This window comes from Oncorhynchus mykiss, chromosome 24 (genome assembly GCF_013265735.2).
Source record: "Oncorhynchus mykiss isolate Arlee chromosome 24, USDA_OmykA_1.1, whole genome shotgun sequence".
In the NCBI taxonomy this organism is placed as follows: domain Eukaryota; kingdom Metazoa; phylum Chordata; class Actinopteri; order Salmoniformes; family Salmonidae; genus Oncorhynchus; species Oncorhynchus mykiss.
The window spans coordinates 37,591,544-37,605,780 of NC_048588.1; the positions used below are offsets into that span (position 1 = coordinate 37,591,544).

Here is a 14,237-nt window from a genome sequence, read left to right on the forward strand (position 1 = left end):
AGAGACACAGTAGAGTCTGTCAACTAGAGACTCACAGTAGTCTGTCAACTAGAGACAAAGTAGAGACTCACAGTAGTCTGTCAACTAGAGATTCACAGTAGTCTGTCAACCTGAGACACACAGTAGAGTCTGTCAACTAGAAACAAAGTAGAGACTCACAGTAAAGTCTGTCAACTAAAGACTCACAGTAGAAATACACAGTTATCTGGCATTGTATTGAAAGATATTGTATCTCTATGCAGACGATATAAAAGACAAGAGATGAGCAACAAACTGTTGTTTCCTTTCACAGTAGAATAATGAGCACACCATTCACAGGACCAGAACAAGGCAGGATGTCTGCTTCCTGGTTTCGTCTCTCTTTCTGGGTATATCACTGACAGACAGTATCAAAACACAACACACACGCCACGTTTTATGACAGATTGGTGGAGACTACGCCTTGTAGAAATACTGCAAATATAAGGCGATGTTGCCAGCAGGGGTGATTTTCAACACTGCTGCTCTCTGAATGATTCGGCACAAGTGTCAACAACTGAAAGTACTGTCGACAGCATAACGTCAAATCAGAGTCCCTGCCTGTGTCTCGGTCGTAAATCGTCAACACGGTTTTACTTCCTGTTTCCTACCTCCCCAGTTGTTTTCTTCAGATCGTCATTCTTGGAAATCAGAGACGTCAAGGAGTCGTTGGAGGAGGCAGGGTACCTGTTGAGGTCAAAGACACGTTCACGGGTTAGGGTCTCGAGACAGGAAACCCACAGTCGCACCTGGGCTACTGTTCATGTCGCACCTGGGCTACTGTTCATGTCGCACCTGGGCTACTGTTCATGTCGCACCTGGGCTACTGTTCATGTCGCACCTGGGCTACTGTTCAGTCGCACCTGGGCTACTGTTCAGTCGCACCTGGGCTACTGTTCAGTCTCACCTGGGCTACTGTTCAGTCTCACCTGGGCTACTGTTCAGTCGCACCTGGGCTACTGTTCATGTCGCACCTGGGCTACTGTTCATGTCGCACCTGGGCTACTGTTCATGTCGCACCTGGGCTACTGTTCATGTCGCACCTGGGCTACTGTTCATGTCGCACCTGGGCTACTGTTCATGTCGCACCTGGGCTACTGTTCAGTCGCACCTGGGCTACTGTTCAGTCGCACCTGGGCTACTGTTCAGTCTCACCTGGGCTACTGTTCAGTCTCACCTGGGCTACTGTTCAGTCGCACCTGGGCTACTGTTCATGTCGCACCTGGGCTACTGTTCATGTCGCACCTGGGCTACTGTTCATGTCGCACCTGGGCTACTGTTCATGTCGCACCTGGGCTACTGTTCATGTCGCACCTGGGCTACTGTTCATGTCGCACCTGGGCTACTGTTCATGTCGCACCTGGGCTACTGTTCATGTCGCACCTGGGCTACTGTTCATGTCGCACCTGGGCTACTGTTCATGTCGCACCTGGGCTACTGTTCAGTCGCACCTGGGCTACTGTTCAGTCTCACCTGGGCTACTGTTCAGTCTCACCTGGGCTACTGTTCAGTCGCACCTGGGCTACTGTTCAGTCGCACCTGGGCTACTGTTCAGTCGCACCTGGGCTACTGTTCATGTCGCACCTGGGCTACTGTTCAGTCTCACCTGGGCTACTGTTCAGTCGCACCTGGGCTACTGTTCAGTCTCACCTGGGCTACTGTTCAGTCTCACCTGGGCTACTGTTCAGTCGCACCTGGGCTACTGTTCAGTCTCACCTGGGCTACTGTTCAGTCTCACCTGGGCTACTGTTCAGTCGCACCTGGGCTACTGTTCAGTCTCACCTGGGCTACTGTTCAGTCGCACCTGGGCTACTGTTCAGTCTCACCTGGGCTACTGTTCAGTCGCACCTGGGCTACTGTTCAGTCTCACCTGGGCTACTGTTCAGTCTCACCTGGGCTACTGTTCAGTCTCACCTGGGCTACTGTTCAGTCGCACCTGGGCTACTGTTCAGTCTCACCTGGGCTACTGTTCAGTCGCACCTGGGCTACTGTTCAGTCATGTGGTCAGGTGCCACAAAGAATGACTTATGAAAATAGCAATTGGCTCAGAACAGGGCAGCACGGCTGGCCCTTAAAAGTACACACGGAGCCCTAATATTAATAATATGCATGTTAATCTCTCCTGGGCTCAAAGTGGAGGAGAGATTGACTTCATCACTACTTGTTTTTTGTAAGAAGTGTTGACACAGCTCGTCCACCCATACATACCCCACAAGACATGCCACCAGAGGTCTCTTCACAGTCCCCAAGTCAAGAACAGACTGTGGGAGGAGCACAGTACTACATAGAGCCATGACTACATGGAACTCTATTCCACAGTACTGCATAGAGCCATGACTACATGGAACTCTATTCCACAGTACTACATAGAGCCATGACTACATGGAACTCTATTCCACAGTACTACATAGAGCCATGACTACATGGAACTCTATTCCACAGTACTACATAGAGCCATGACTACATGGAACTCTATTCCACAGTACGACATAGAGCCATGACTACATGGAACTCTATTCCACAGTACTACATAGAGCCATGACTACATGGAACTCTATTCCACAGTACTACATGGAGCCATGACTACATGGAACTCTATTCCACAGTACTACATAGAGCCATGACTACATGGAACTCTATTCCACAGTACTACAGAGCCATGACTACATGGAACTCTATTCCACAGTACTACATAGAGCCATGACTACATGGAACTCTATTCCAAAGTACTACATAGAGCCATGACTACATGGAACTCTATTCCACAGTACTACATAGAGCCATGACTACATGGAACTCTATTCCACAGTACTACATAGAGCCATGACCACATGGAACTCTATTCCACAGTACTACATAGAGCCATGACTACATGGAACTCTATTCCACAGTACTACAGAGCCATGACTACATGCAACTCTATTCCACAGTACTACATAGAGCCATGACTACATGGAACTCTATTCCACAGTACTACATAGAGCCATGACTACATGGAACTCTATTCCACAGTACTACATAGAGCCATGACTACATGGAACTCTATTCCACAGTACTACATAGAGCCATGACTACATGGAACTCTATTCCACAGTACTACATAGAGCCATGACTACATGGAACTCTATTCCACAGTACTACATAGAGCCATGACTACATGGAACTCTATTCCACAGTACGACATAGAGCCATGACTACATGGAACTCTATTCCACAGTACTACATAGAGCCATGACTACATGGAACTCTATTCCACAGTACTACATGGAGCCATGACTACATGGAACTCTATTCCACAGTACTACATAGAGCCATGACTACATGGAACTCTATTCCACAGTACTACAGAGCCATGACTACATGGAACTCTATTCCACAGTACTACATAGAGCCATGACTACATGGAACTCTATTCCAAAGTACTACATAGAGCCATGACTACATGGAACTCTATTCCACAGTACTACATAGAGCCATGACTACATGGAACTCTATTCCACAGTACTACCTAGAGCCATGACCACATGGAACTCTATTCCACAGTACTACATAGAGCCATGACTACATGGAACTCTATTCCACAGTACTACAGAGCCATGACTACATGGAACTCTATTCCACAGTACTACATAGAGCCATGACTACATGGAACTCTATTCCACAGTACTACATAGAGCCATGACTACATGGAACTCTATTCCACAGTACTACATAGAGCCATGACTACATGGAACTCTATTCCACAGTACTACATAGAGCCATGACTACATGGAACTCTATTCCACAGTACTACATAGAGCCATGACTACATGGAACTCTATTCCACAGTACTACAGAGCCATGACTACATGGAACTCTATTCCACAGTAGAATCAGATTTAAATTAACAGGTAAACATACACCTTATGGAACAGCGGGGACTGTGAAGAGACACACACACACACACGCTAGAACACGGACTCTACACACACCTACATTGTAATATTGTTGTATGGTGGTGTTATACATGTTGTATTGTAGATATGTAGTGGTGTAATAAATGTTATATGATGTACTGTTTTATCTTTGTTTTATGAGTTATGTAAATGCTTTAAAATGTGTTTCCCATTCCCTAATACAAACAAATACAAAAACACACAGACACTTAACAAACAGGACAAACTATCTGTCACAGGAAATAGTCCATACAGGTTTCTATCACACACATCAATAGGGCAGAGTTCTTCCGGGGTAGGAAACTCCTGGCCTTACACATCAAAACAAGCTAAATACGTCCATTGAGAAGTAAGCACATTGACAACATCATTCTTCTAGTGTAATAATGACCTTGAACCAGATCCCAGGATGCCTTTCGTGATGAGGGCTCTCTGATTGGACCTCTCCAGCAGATTAATATCTGTAGGATGACATCACAAATATAGAAAACAGAACACCATTATAGAACACAGAACACCATTACAGAACACCATTATAGAACACAGAACACCATTATAGAACACAGAACACCATTACAGAACACAGAACACCATTACAGAACACAGAACACCATTACAGAACACAGAACACCATTATAGAACACAGAACACCATTACAGAACACAGAACACCATTACAGAACACCATTATAGAACACAGAACACCATTATAGAACACAGAACACCATTACAGAACACCATTATAGAACACAGAACACCATTATAGAACACAGAACACCATTATAGAACACAGAACACCATTACAGAACACAGAACACCATTACAGAACACAGAACACCATTACAGAACACAGAACACCATTATAGAACACAGAACATCAATATATGGTGCATTCGGAAAGTATTCAGACCCCTGGACGTTTTCCACATTTTGTTACGTTACAGCCTTGTTCTAAAATGGATTAAATAGTTTTACCCCTCATCAATCTACACACAATACCCCATAATGACAAAGCAAAAAAAGGTTTTTAGACATTTTTTGCAAATGTATATGTAACTGATGTGAAATGGCTAGCTAGTTAGCGGTGGTGCGCGCTAGTAGCGTTTCAATCGGTGACGTCACTCGCTCTGAGACCTTGAAGTAGTGGTTCCCCCTTGCTCTGCAAGGGCCGCGGCTTTTGTGGAGCGATGGGTAACGATGCTTCGTGGGTGTCAGTTATTGATGTGTGCGGAGGGTCCCTGGTTCAAGCCCAGGTTAGGGCGAGGAGAGGAACGGAAGCTATACTGTTACATATATATATAAAAAAACCACTGAAATATCAAATTTATATAGAGTACCAGTAAAACGTTTTTACACACCTACTCATTCAAGGGTTTTTCTTTATTTTTACTATTTTCTATATTGTAGAAAAATAGTGAAGACATCACAACTATGAAATATCACATTAAATAGTAACCAAAAAAATGTTAAACAAATCAAAATATATTTTATATGAGATTCTTCAAAGTAGCCATCCTTTTTTTTTTTACGAACAAAATCATTTTTTTGGGGGGGGGTTTACCCCTTTTTGGTGGTATCCAATTGGTAGTCACAGTCTTGTTGCTTCAACTCCCGTACAGACTTGGGAGAAGCGAAGGTCGAGAGCCGTCCATCCTCCCGTAACACGACCCAACCAAGCTGCACTGCCCACTTAACCCAGAAGCCAACCACACCAATGTGTCGGAGGAAACACTGTGTCGGCGGAAATAACTGGCGGTCATGTCAGCGTGCATGCGCCCGGCCCGCCACAGGAGTCACTAGAGCGCGATGGCCCAAATCCGGTCACGGGCCAGCTGCGACAAAGACAGGACTCGAACCAGGATGTCTAGTGGCGCAGATAGCACTGCGATGACGCGCCTTAGACCACTGCACCACTCGGGAGGCCATAAGAACAAATTCATAATTACAGAGACGGCCACACATCATCGATGCTTGGCTGCAGTTTGACAAATACAAATAACTTGCTCTTTTGTCCATAATAATCTCATCATGTTGACTACTGTACTGTATGTGCCAGCTGTTGGCTGTAGCTCAATACTAAAGTCGGCACACTCGCTATATAACACACATTTTTTTTGGCGGGGGGGGGGGGGGGGGGGGGGGGGGGGGGGCGTGACAACCTTCAGTAGAGTTGAAAATGTGATGGAAATGCAGTTAATTTGTTTGTTTTATATTCAATAAATGGGATTTTTTTTCCCCCTGTGCACTACATCATCACACGTTTACCACCAACAAGTCAATTTGATGGAAACATCTCTGGTGAGAAATTGCAAATATTGTTTTTTTGCAGATTTAATAATATTCGCATGAAAACCTGTTGCCAATTGGATGGAAACCTGGCTACATTCATTTTTGTTACATTAAACCACGTTTCCATCCACAGTCTTTATGCAAGGTAAAGTCTTCCCATATTAAAAAAAAAAAAACATGACAGCTTTGATGGTACAGTTTCACAACTGCTGATAGATTATTTGTTAGTTCGAAATGGTGGGATATTTGTGTGGGTAAACTTAATAAATTGCGATGGCAACGTCCTTATGGGCAAATATTGATATAATAACCCATCAAACAGAACCCATCATTAACCCATCAAACAGAAGTACAATTAGAGTCACATGATATGATATGGTGTGTGGTCTTCCCACTACAAATCAGGAAACCATGCAGTTTAATAGGATATGTTAAATTCATAGATGAACTTCACAGGATGGTGAATGTGCACTGTGATCTTGATGCTCCTTTCCAATAAATAGAGGGTCATATCCTGGTGACACGATGCTTGACAGCCATTTGACAAATATTCTCACTTTTATCCATAATAATGTCATAATGTAGACTAGCCTACCAGCACTGTATCTGTGAGCGGTTGGGCTGGAGACCACGAACCAAGACCAGAGTCGGCACACTTGCTATTTAACGCAACAGTTTGTGACAAAACTATAACGTAGAGTTGAAAATGCGATGGAAACATTGAATTTTAGATTTTTAATAGGTACATGAAAACGTAAGCAAAAAGGTAGGCCTACATTGTGTGTGCCCTACGTCATCACGCACTGATTTTATCCGCAAAAAAAGTTAATTTGGTGTCAACACTGGTGGGAAAATTCACTCTTAAAAAAAATAAAAAATCGGATTCTATAGTATTCGCATGAAAATCTGTCTCCAATTAAATTGAAACCGAGCTATCTATTGTTGCAGCATGGCAGTATCTCTAGAACTTCTTTGAATCGGAAAATGAATCTGGCTTAATTAAGCTTTTTTAAGGCCATCTGAAAGAATACTACAATATATATATATATATATATATATATTTTTTTTTTTACACAAGACCTTCAGCAAAGAACTTGTACATACATGCCAGTATGACATCTTGAAACATCGCCTTCTGATACTTATCCCGATGTTTGAGTTGGCGGATGATATGACGTTTCCATGAGTCGGCCGTCTTCTGGGTGTTTATCTTTTCTTCGACTTTAGACGCCTCGCCACGTTCCGCTCCTAGCGCCGCCATGATAGACTAGTCCTACAGCAATTTAGGCTGTTACTAAACGGCATTGCCAAATAGTTTAGTCTATTGTGTATCAGAGAAACATTTATTAACTTTCCATTTCAATAAAATCTCTACCGAGACTGGCTCGGCTGTCAACATGGAAGTGCCAGGCGGTCCGGCGAACAACAAGTTTCCTATCCAATCAGATGCGACTTACCATTATTTTCCTGAGTCAGACTGGAATCGTCATTATCGTCATTGAAAACATGTTGGGGCAGGACACGCCCGTGCTGAAGTACAATGCCAATTAAAATCTGTTTGTGTGACCACTGTCAAACTCCCCACTATCTATGCCACGTTCATCTGCTACTCGGGAAACTTCCGACTTGCTAACTGGTTGTAGTTATTCACATGCTGCAGTCAACCAGTTCTCAAGTCGGAACATTCGGAGATTCCTAGTTCCCGAATAGCACCTCAACGCAGCACTACTCTAAAATAATTTATACATATGGACCAACAGAAAAGTGCATGACTGAATCAAGAGAATGAGCAATTGGCCTAGATTTCAAAGGAGATTGAATTAAACCCCCCCCCCCCCCAAGACTGCCTCCAGCAGTTCTCTTCAAAGATGGCACCCTGATTCCGTCTTTAAATTTTGTCTCCACAGATGTTCTCCAGGGCCCTCCTCTGCAGACGTTGGGAGCGTTCCTCTGCCAGACATTCTCCAGACCTTCATCTGTTCCTAGTCCCCCCCCCCCCCCCCCCCCCCCCCCCCCGTGGGTTCCACATTAAAGCTGGTTGTTATATGGAGAACACACAAAGCAATATGTAAAAAAAAACTTTATTACACATTCTTAGTAAAATATACATTTTGTATGAATGCAAAAGCAGAAAAGTAAAAATATTACAAATAATGTACATACACAGGTGAAACACCACAGGGGAACTGTACAAAACACTGCAGGTGACGGTGAGACTATTCTACCCATCTGATTCCACAGGCTTTAACATAATAGAGCCCTTAACACTAGTGCCTGTTGGCTCCAACCTCAATAGGAAGCAAGCGGAAAACACACTAATACTGAACTTCGACTTGACTGCTTGGATAGAGAGAACTCAGTATCAACTAGCAAAACATAACCTGGTACACAAATACCTGGACAGGTCAAAAAGAAACAGACCATAATAATAAGAGATTCAAATGTAAACACTGATTAAAGCAGGTCACTTTGGTTGTGGCTGAATGACTCCTCGTTGACTGCTTTGACGCTCAAAATAGATCATGTTTTAAAATAAAGCGTTACCATGGCTACAAGGTTAGATACGGAATGGGGTTAAGGACCTGGGCTCGTAGCCACAAAGCATCCAAGAGAAGGAGTGCTGATCTAGGATCTGTCTAATGTGATCGTATTCATAAAAATAAAAAAATAAAACCCACAATGCATCTAAAATGATAAACTGATCCTAGATCAGCACTTCTACTTTGAGATGCTTTTGTGAGCTAAATAAATCGAAGAATGACAACAGCTACCAAAACACACACAAAAAAAGACAGACAACAAAACAAAGAGCTTTCAATTAAAGTAATAAGCAAAAAGAAAGAAAACGTGAAATAAAACATCCATTAATTAAGATAAATAGGAAAATAAGACAAAGCTAAAAGATTTTTAAACAATTTGGAGACTTTAAACTAGATTGTGAAGCATGTATTTACCAGTGCCTTATTTCAGTCGGTCTCTAATGAGGTGCTAAACATTTCACTGAAAGTTTGGGGTTTAAAACGAATCTAATTAAACATTCTAATATACAGAGTCAGTCGTCTGGTCAGGTTTTAAAAAGGTGCTGTTGGTTAAAAGGGACAGGATGCTATTGAAAACAGTCTGGTGAGAAGAGACAGGATGCTATTGAAGACGGTCTGGTTAGAAGAGACAGGATGCTATTGAAGACAGTCTGGTTAGAAGGGACAGGACGCTATTGAAAACAGTCTGGTGAGAAGAGACAGGATGCTATTGAAGACGGTCTGGTTAGAAGAGACAGGATGCTATTGAAAACCGTCTGGTGAGAAGTGAAAGCATCTAATTGCTCACATCTGGTTAGTTAATATTTGCTTCACGTAAGGACGTCTTGTCTCATCCTCCATCAGCTAGGTTCATGTCTGTTAAAACGTGCATATTCGAGTCGCGTCCAGGGATAACTTTTCCTAACCTTAACTTAATTCCCCTAACCTGCTACGAAAAGTAACTTCTGATATTAGCGGGGCATCCCATCTAGTCAAACCCATCAACTAGCTACTGTCCATCTTCTTCTCAGCAATGAACAGCAGCATCTCAGAGTATTTCTCCAATAGAGCCACGGTCCGGTCGTCTCTCAGCTGGCGACCTGGAGAGTCCTCCAGGGGACAGGGGGCGCTGTGACCTGCTGCTGACGTCTGACCCGAAGGAAACACAGAGGCCAGCTCCGTCTGAGCCACACAAAAGGCCTCTTTTAAAATGGCCGACATCTGGCCCTGCTGCTCTGGGCTGTCTGTCATACAGCAGACCTGTGAGAGAACAGAGAGAGAGACAGACAACGTTGTATCGGTCTCAATGGTGGTGTCCGTGTTCTCTGACGCCATAATGGGACAGATATGTTGCGAACTCTATGTGACGGAACGGGAACGGGCAAAGAATGAGGAAGCGGATAGAATCTGCTATCTTATGATTATCAGTGAGATGAACAAAAAATGTATAAAATATCAATTACTATGTATAGCTTTGTAAGACTATAAATGACCAACCACCCAGTTTGAGTAGTTAGACAGTTTATGCCCCTGCTTTTGAGAGGAGCTGGCTACTGTTACCGGGATACTAAAAGCATTTGCGCTAAGCTAACGTCATGCTACTCTCCAAACTGCATTTGCGCTAAGCTAACGACATGCTAACTTCCATCTCCAAACTGCATTTGCGCTAAGCTAACGACATGCTAACTTCCATCTCCAAACTGCATTTGCGCTAAGCTAACGACATGCTAACTTCCATCTCCAAACTGCATTTGCGCTAAGCTAACGACATGCTAACTTCCATCTCCAAACTGCACGCAGAGATAAAAAAAAAATGCTATCCATGAGTTCTGACTCTCCGGGTAAGTAGAGAAATGACTGAAATATCTCAAAATCAGCAGTATCCCTTTGAAAGAATAAAGGCTCAGATGAAATGTTGGGCCAGGCTCGTTAAATCTTGATAACACGTGAATCTTTGAAAAGCTAGTGAATATCATTTTGAATACGTTTGTAATCTGACCTTGTTGTAGAATGTGACGGCTCTTCTCATGGTGTGCCTCAACTCGTTGGCCACCTGGTGACACATCTGAAGGTTCAGGGTTTCCTCTACAGAGTCACCGTGGAGACCAGAGTCACCGTGGAGACCAGAGTCACCGTGGAGAGGGAAGGAACAGGCAGAACCAGACACAGGACTGTCGCTAGCCTGCTGCAGCTGGGGCAGATGGGAGGGGTTCTCAGTGAGCTGGGCCTGAGGGAGGGTTGGGCACAGATGGGGGGCCGGAGACGTGGTGGAGGCCGGAGACGTGGTGGGGGCTGGGCTGCTGCGGAACCCTGGTAATCCTCCCCATGGCCCCAAGCTGTCCTCCATGTTACGGAGGCACCTCTTCGCCTCCTTCCCAAGAGAACGCATCTCAGTTGGGGTGACCAAGGCGTGGCGGGTCGGACGGGTCGAGTCTCCAAACCTCCTCTGGGACTTGTGGGAGGCCAGAGGGAAGGTTGGGGTGGGGGGATCAGAGGGCACAGCCAGGTCCAGGTGGAGAGCTGCTCTGGCTCTGTGGTTCCCCGCAGGAGAAGGAGGGACGGAGGGAGGCTGGCTGGCAGGAGCAGGAGGCTCCACTGAGGAAGGGGTGGTGGTGTGGGATACAGGGGGCTGGACTACAGGTGGCGGGACTACAGGGGGCTGGACTACAGGGGGCGGCAGATTCTCCTTGCACTCCGGGTCTGTAATGTTCTGGAGGTCCTGGGGGGATGAGGCTCTCGCCTCCATGATCTTGCCCCCAGCAGGGTGCTCCTCAGTCGGGGAGATGTTCAGGCCCTCACCCTGGGACCTCTTGGCTCTGGAGCTGGTGGTGGTGCCCATGTAACGCTGGCGAGGCAGCCGGGTCAGGGGCTCCTTGTCCAGGCCGGGCTGGGAGGGTTTGAGGGTGGAGCTGGATGATGATGATGGACCACTAGACTGAGACCTCAGGGTTTTATCGGGCACATCTGGTCGGAACAGAAAGACAGCAGGTCAATGACATTCAGGGTTATTTACTCCACTGTTTCTCCCATCCTGATCCTAGGGGACGTAGTACACATCGTTGGGTCCCCAGGACCAGGATGGGAGAAATGCTGGTTTATTGTAACATAAAGTCTCACATTGCATCCTAGAAACCAGATTATCACCCCGTGTTGATTTATACATCAGAGCAGGCTGCCAGCACCAGTGGAACCCCAGAGAGAGATGGAGACAAGGATACAGAGAACCAAGTCTAGCTATCCCATAACACAAGGTGAGTTACAATCAATGCTGTTGTGGATCGACCACACACACACCTCCCAGAGTGTCTCTCCAGTGTAGAACAGCTATGGTTTTGCGGCTGCGTAGGGGATGGCGGGGTTGGGGAGTCTGCTGGACCGAAGAGGAGCGCCTCTTTAAAGACGTTGGATGACACTCCGCACCCCTCACTGGATTGTTACAGCAACAGTCAACCAGCGGGCAGACAGACAGACCATCAACCAGCAGACAGACAGACCATCAACCAGCAGACAGACCAGCAGACAGACAAACAGACAGACCATCAACCAGCAGACAGACAGACAGACCAGCAGACAGACAAACAGACAGACCATCAACCAGCCAGCAGACAGACAAACAGACAGACCATCAACCAGCCAGCAGACAGACAGACAGACAGACCATCAACCAGCAGACAGACAGACAGACAGACAGACCATCAACCAGCCAGCAGACAGACAGACCATCAACCAGCAGACAGACCATCAACCAGCAGACAGACCATCAACCAGCCAGCAGGCAGACAGACCATCAACCAGCCAGCAGACAGACAGACCATCAACCAGCAGACAGACCATCAACCAGCAGACAGACCATCAACCAGCAGACAGACCATCAACCAGCCAGCAGACAGACAGACCATCAACCAGCAGACAGACCATCAACCAGCCAGCAGACAGACAGACCATCAACCAGCAGACAGACCATCAACCAGCCAGCAGACAGACAGACCATCAACCAGCAGACAGACCATCAACCAGCCAGCAGACAGACAGACCATCAACCAGCAGACAGACCATCAACCAGCCAGCAGACAGACCATCAACCAGCAGACAGACCATCAACCAGCTAGCAGACAGACAAGCCCACATCAGACCTTAACCCCACTGGATGGTTCTGGACGATTATTCTAGCAACCAACAGACCCGAGAGATGACAGGTTTATACCCACACTCACTACAGCATCCACCACATCAGGGTGGTGGTAGCCAGTAAATTCTGGCTTTTGGTCGTTTCAAAACATTTAAAGCCGATACATAAACTTGTTGCCGGCCAAATTGTCCTGGAGAAAAATAAAATAACAGTGATTATCCCCAGTTCCAGTGTGCCAGCCGAGAGGAGACTCGTTCTCCAAACTAGTAAAGACAGCCTCAAGATCCCTCCTTCTTGAGGACAAAGTAGCGAGGCTGATGTGCATCACGCTGCTCCAAGGAGTTGGACAGTTTTAACTTCCCAATAGCAGTGGCTCACTTTGAGCAGACCACCGCCACAGTCAAGTAAATTAGAGGCCAATGATTGTGTTCGTCGGGCCCAGTCCTAGTAGTTCTGCTGCTGCCCTAGGCCAGATCGACATATTCCTTGCCTGTGTCATGTATAGTATCAACATTTGGAATGGCTTGATAGAGTAATATTGTGTGTCATGAGCAATTGGTGACTTCAGTTGAGATTATTCAGTGACGTCAAGCTTCTGATAGGCTAATTGACATTGGTCTGATGAAACAAAAATATAACTGTTTGGCCATAATGACCATCGTTATGTTTGGAGGAAAAAAAAGGGGGGAGGATTGCAAGCCGAAAAACACCATCCCAACCGTGAAGCACGGGGGTGGCAGCATCATGTTGTGGGGGTGCTTTGCTGCAGGAGGGACTGGTGCATTTCACAAAATAGATGGCGTCATGAGGCAGGAAAATTATGTGGATATATTGAAGCAACATCTCAAGGACATCAGTCAGGAAGTTAAAACTTGGTCGCAAATGGGTCTTCCAAATGGACAATGACCCCAAGAATACTTCCATAGTTGTGGCAAAATGGCTAAAGGACAACAAAGTCAAGATATTGGAGTGGCCATCACAAAGCCCTGACATCATCCTATAGATAATTTGTGGGCAGAACTGAAGAATTGTGTGTGAGCAAGGAGACACAAACCTGACTCAGTTACACCAGCTCTGTCAGGAGGAACGGGACAAAATTCACCCAACTTATTGTGGGAAGCTTGTGGAAGGCTACCCAAAACATTTGACCCAAGTTTAGCAATATAAAGGCAATGCTACCAAATACTAATTGAGTGTATGTAAACTTCTGACCCTCTGGGAATGTGATGAAAGAAATAAAAGCTGAAATAAATAATTCTCTCTACTATTATTCTGACATTTCACATTCTTAAAATAAAGTGGTGATCATAACTGACCTAAAACAGGGAATTTAGGTGGCCTTATTTCA

The 14,237-nt window shown here is 45.4% G+C and overlaps 2 protein-coding genes across 4 annotated transcripts in view; both read right to left on the bottom strand.

Annotated features, from left to right (window-relative positions):
- LOC110503257 (protein Atg16l2) overlaps positions 1-7,709 on the bottom strand; it is a 62,166-nt gene extending 54,457 nt beyond the window's left edge. For both annotated transcript variants that reach the window (XM_036962084.1, XM_036962083.1), the window contains exons 1-3: positions 7,346-7,709; positions 4,345-4,414; positions 630-705 (exon numbers count right to left, since the gene is read on the bottom strand). In XM_036962084.1, coding sequence (XP_036817979.1) covers positions 630-705; positions 4,345-4,414; positions 7,346-7,502 — 303 coding nt within the window. In that variant the 5' untranslated portion in view covers positions 7,503-7,709. The remainder of the gene's footprint in view (positions 1-629; positions 706-4,344; positions 4,415-7,345) is intronic.
- A 594-nt stretch (positions 7,710-8,303) lies between these two features.
- Positions 8,304-14,237, bottom strand: part of wdr62 (WD repeat domain 62) — a 64,443-nt gene continuing 58,509 nt past the window's right edge. The window contains exons 29-31 of one of the 2 annotated variants that reach the window (XM_036961262.1): positions 12,055-12,186; positions 10,760-11,724; positions 8,304-10,020 (exon numbers count right to left, since the gene is read on the bottom strand). In XM_036961262.1, coding sequence (XP_036817157.1) covers positions 9,766-10,020; positions 10,760-11,724; positions 12,055-12,186 — 1,352 coding nt within the window. In that variant the 3' untranslated portion in view covers positions 8,304-9,765. The remainder of the gene's footprint in view (positions 10,021-10,759; positions 11,725-12,054; positions 12,187-14,237) is intronic. The other variant, XM_036961263.1, reaches the window with a different exon arrangement.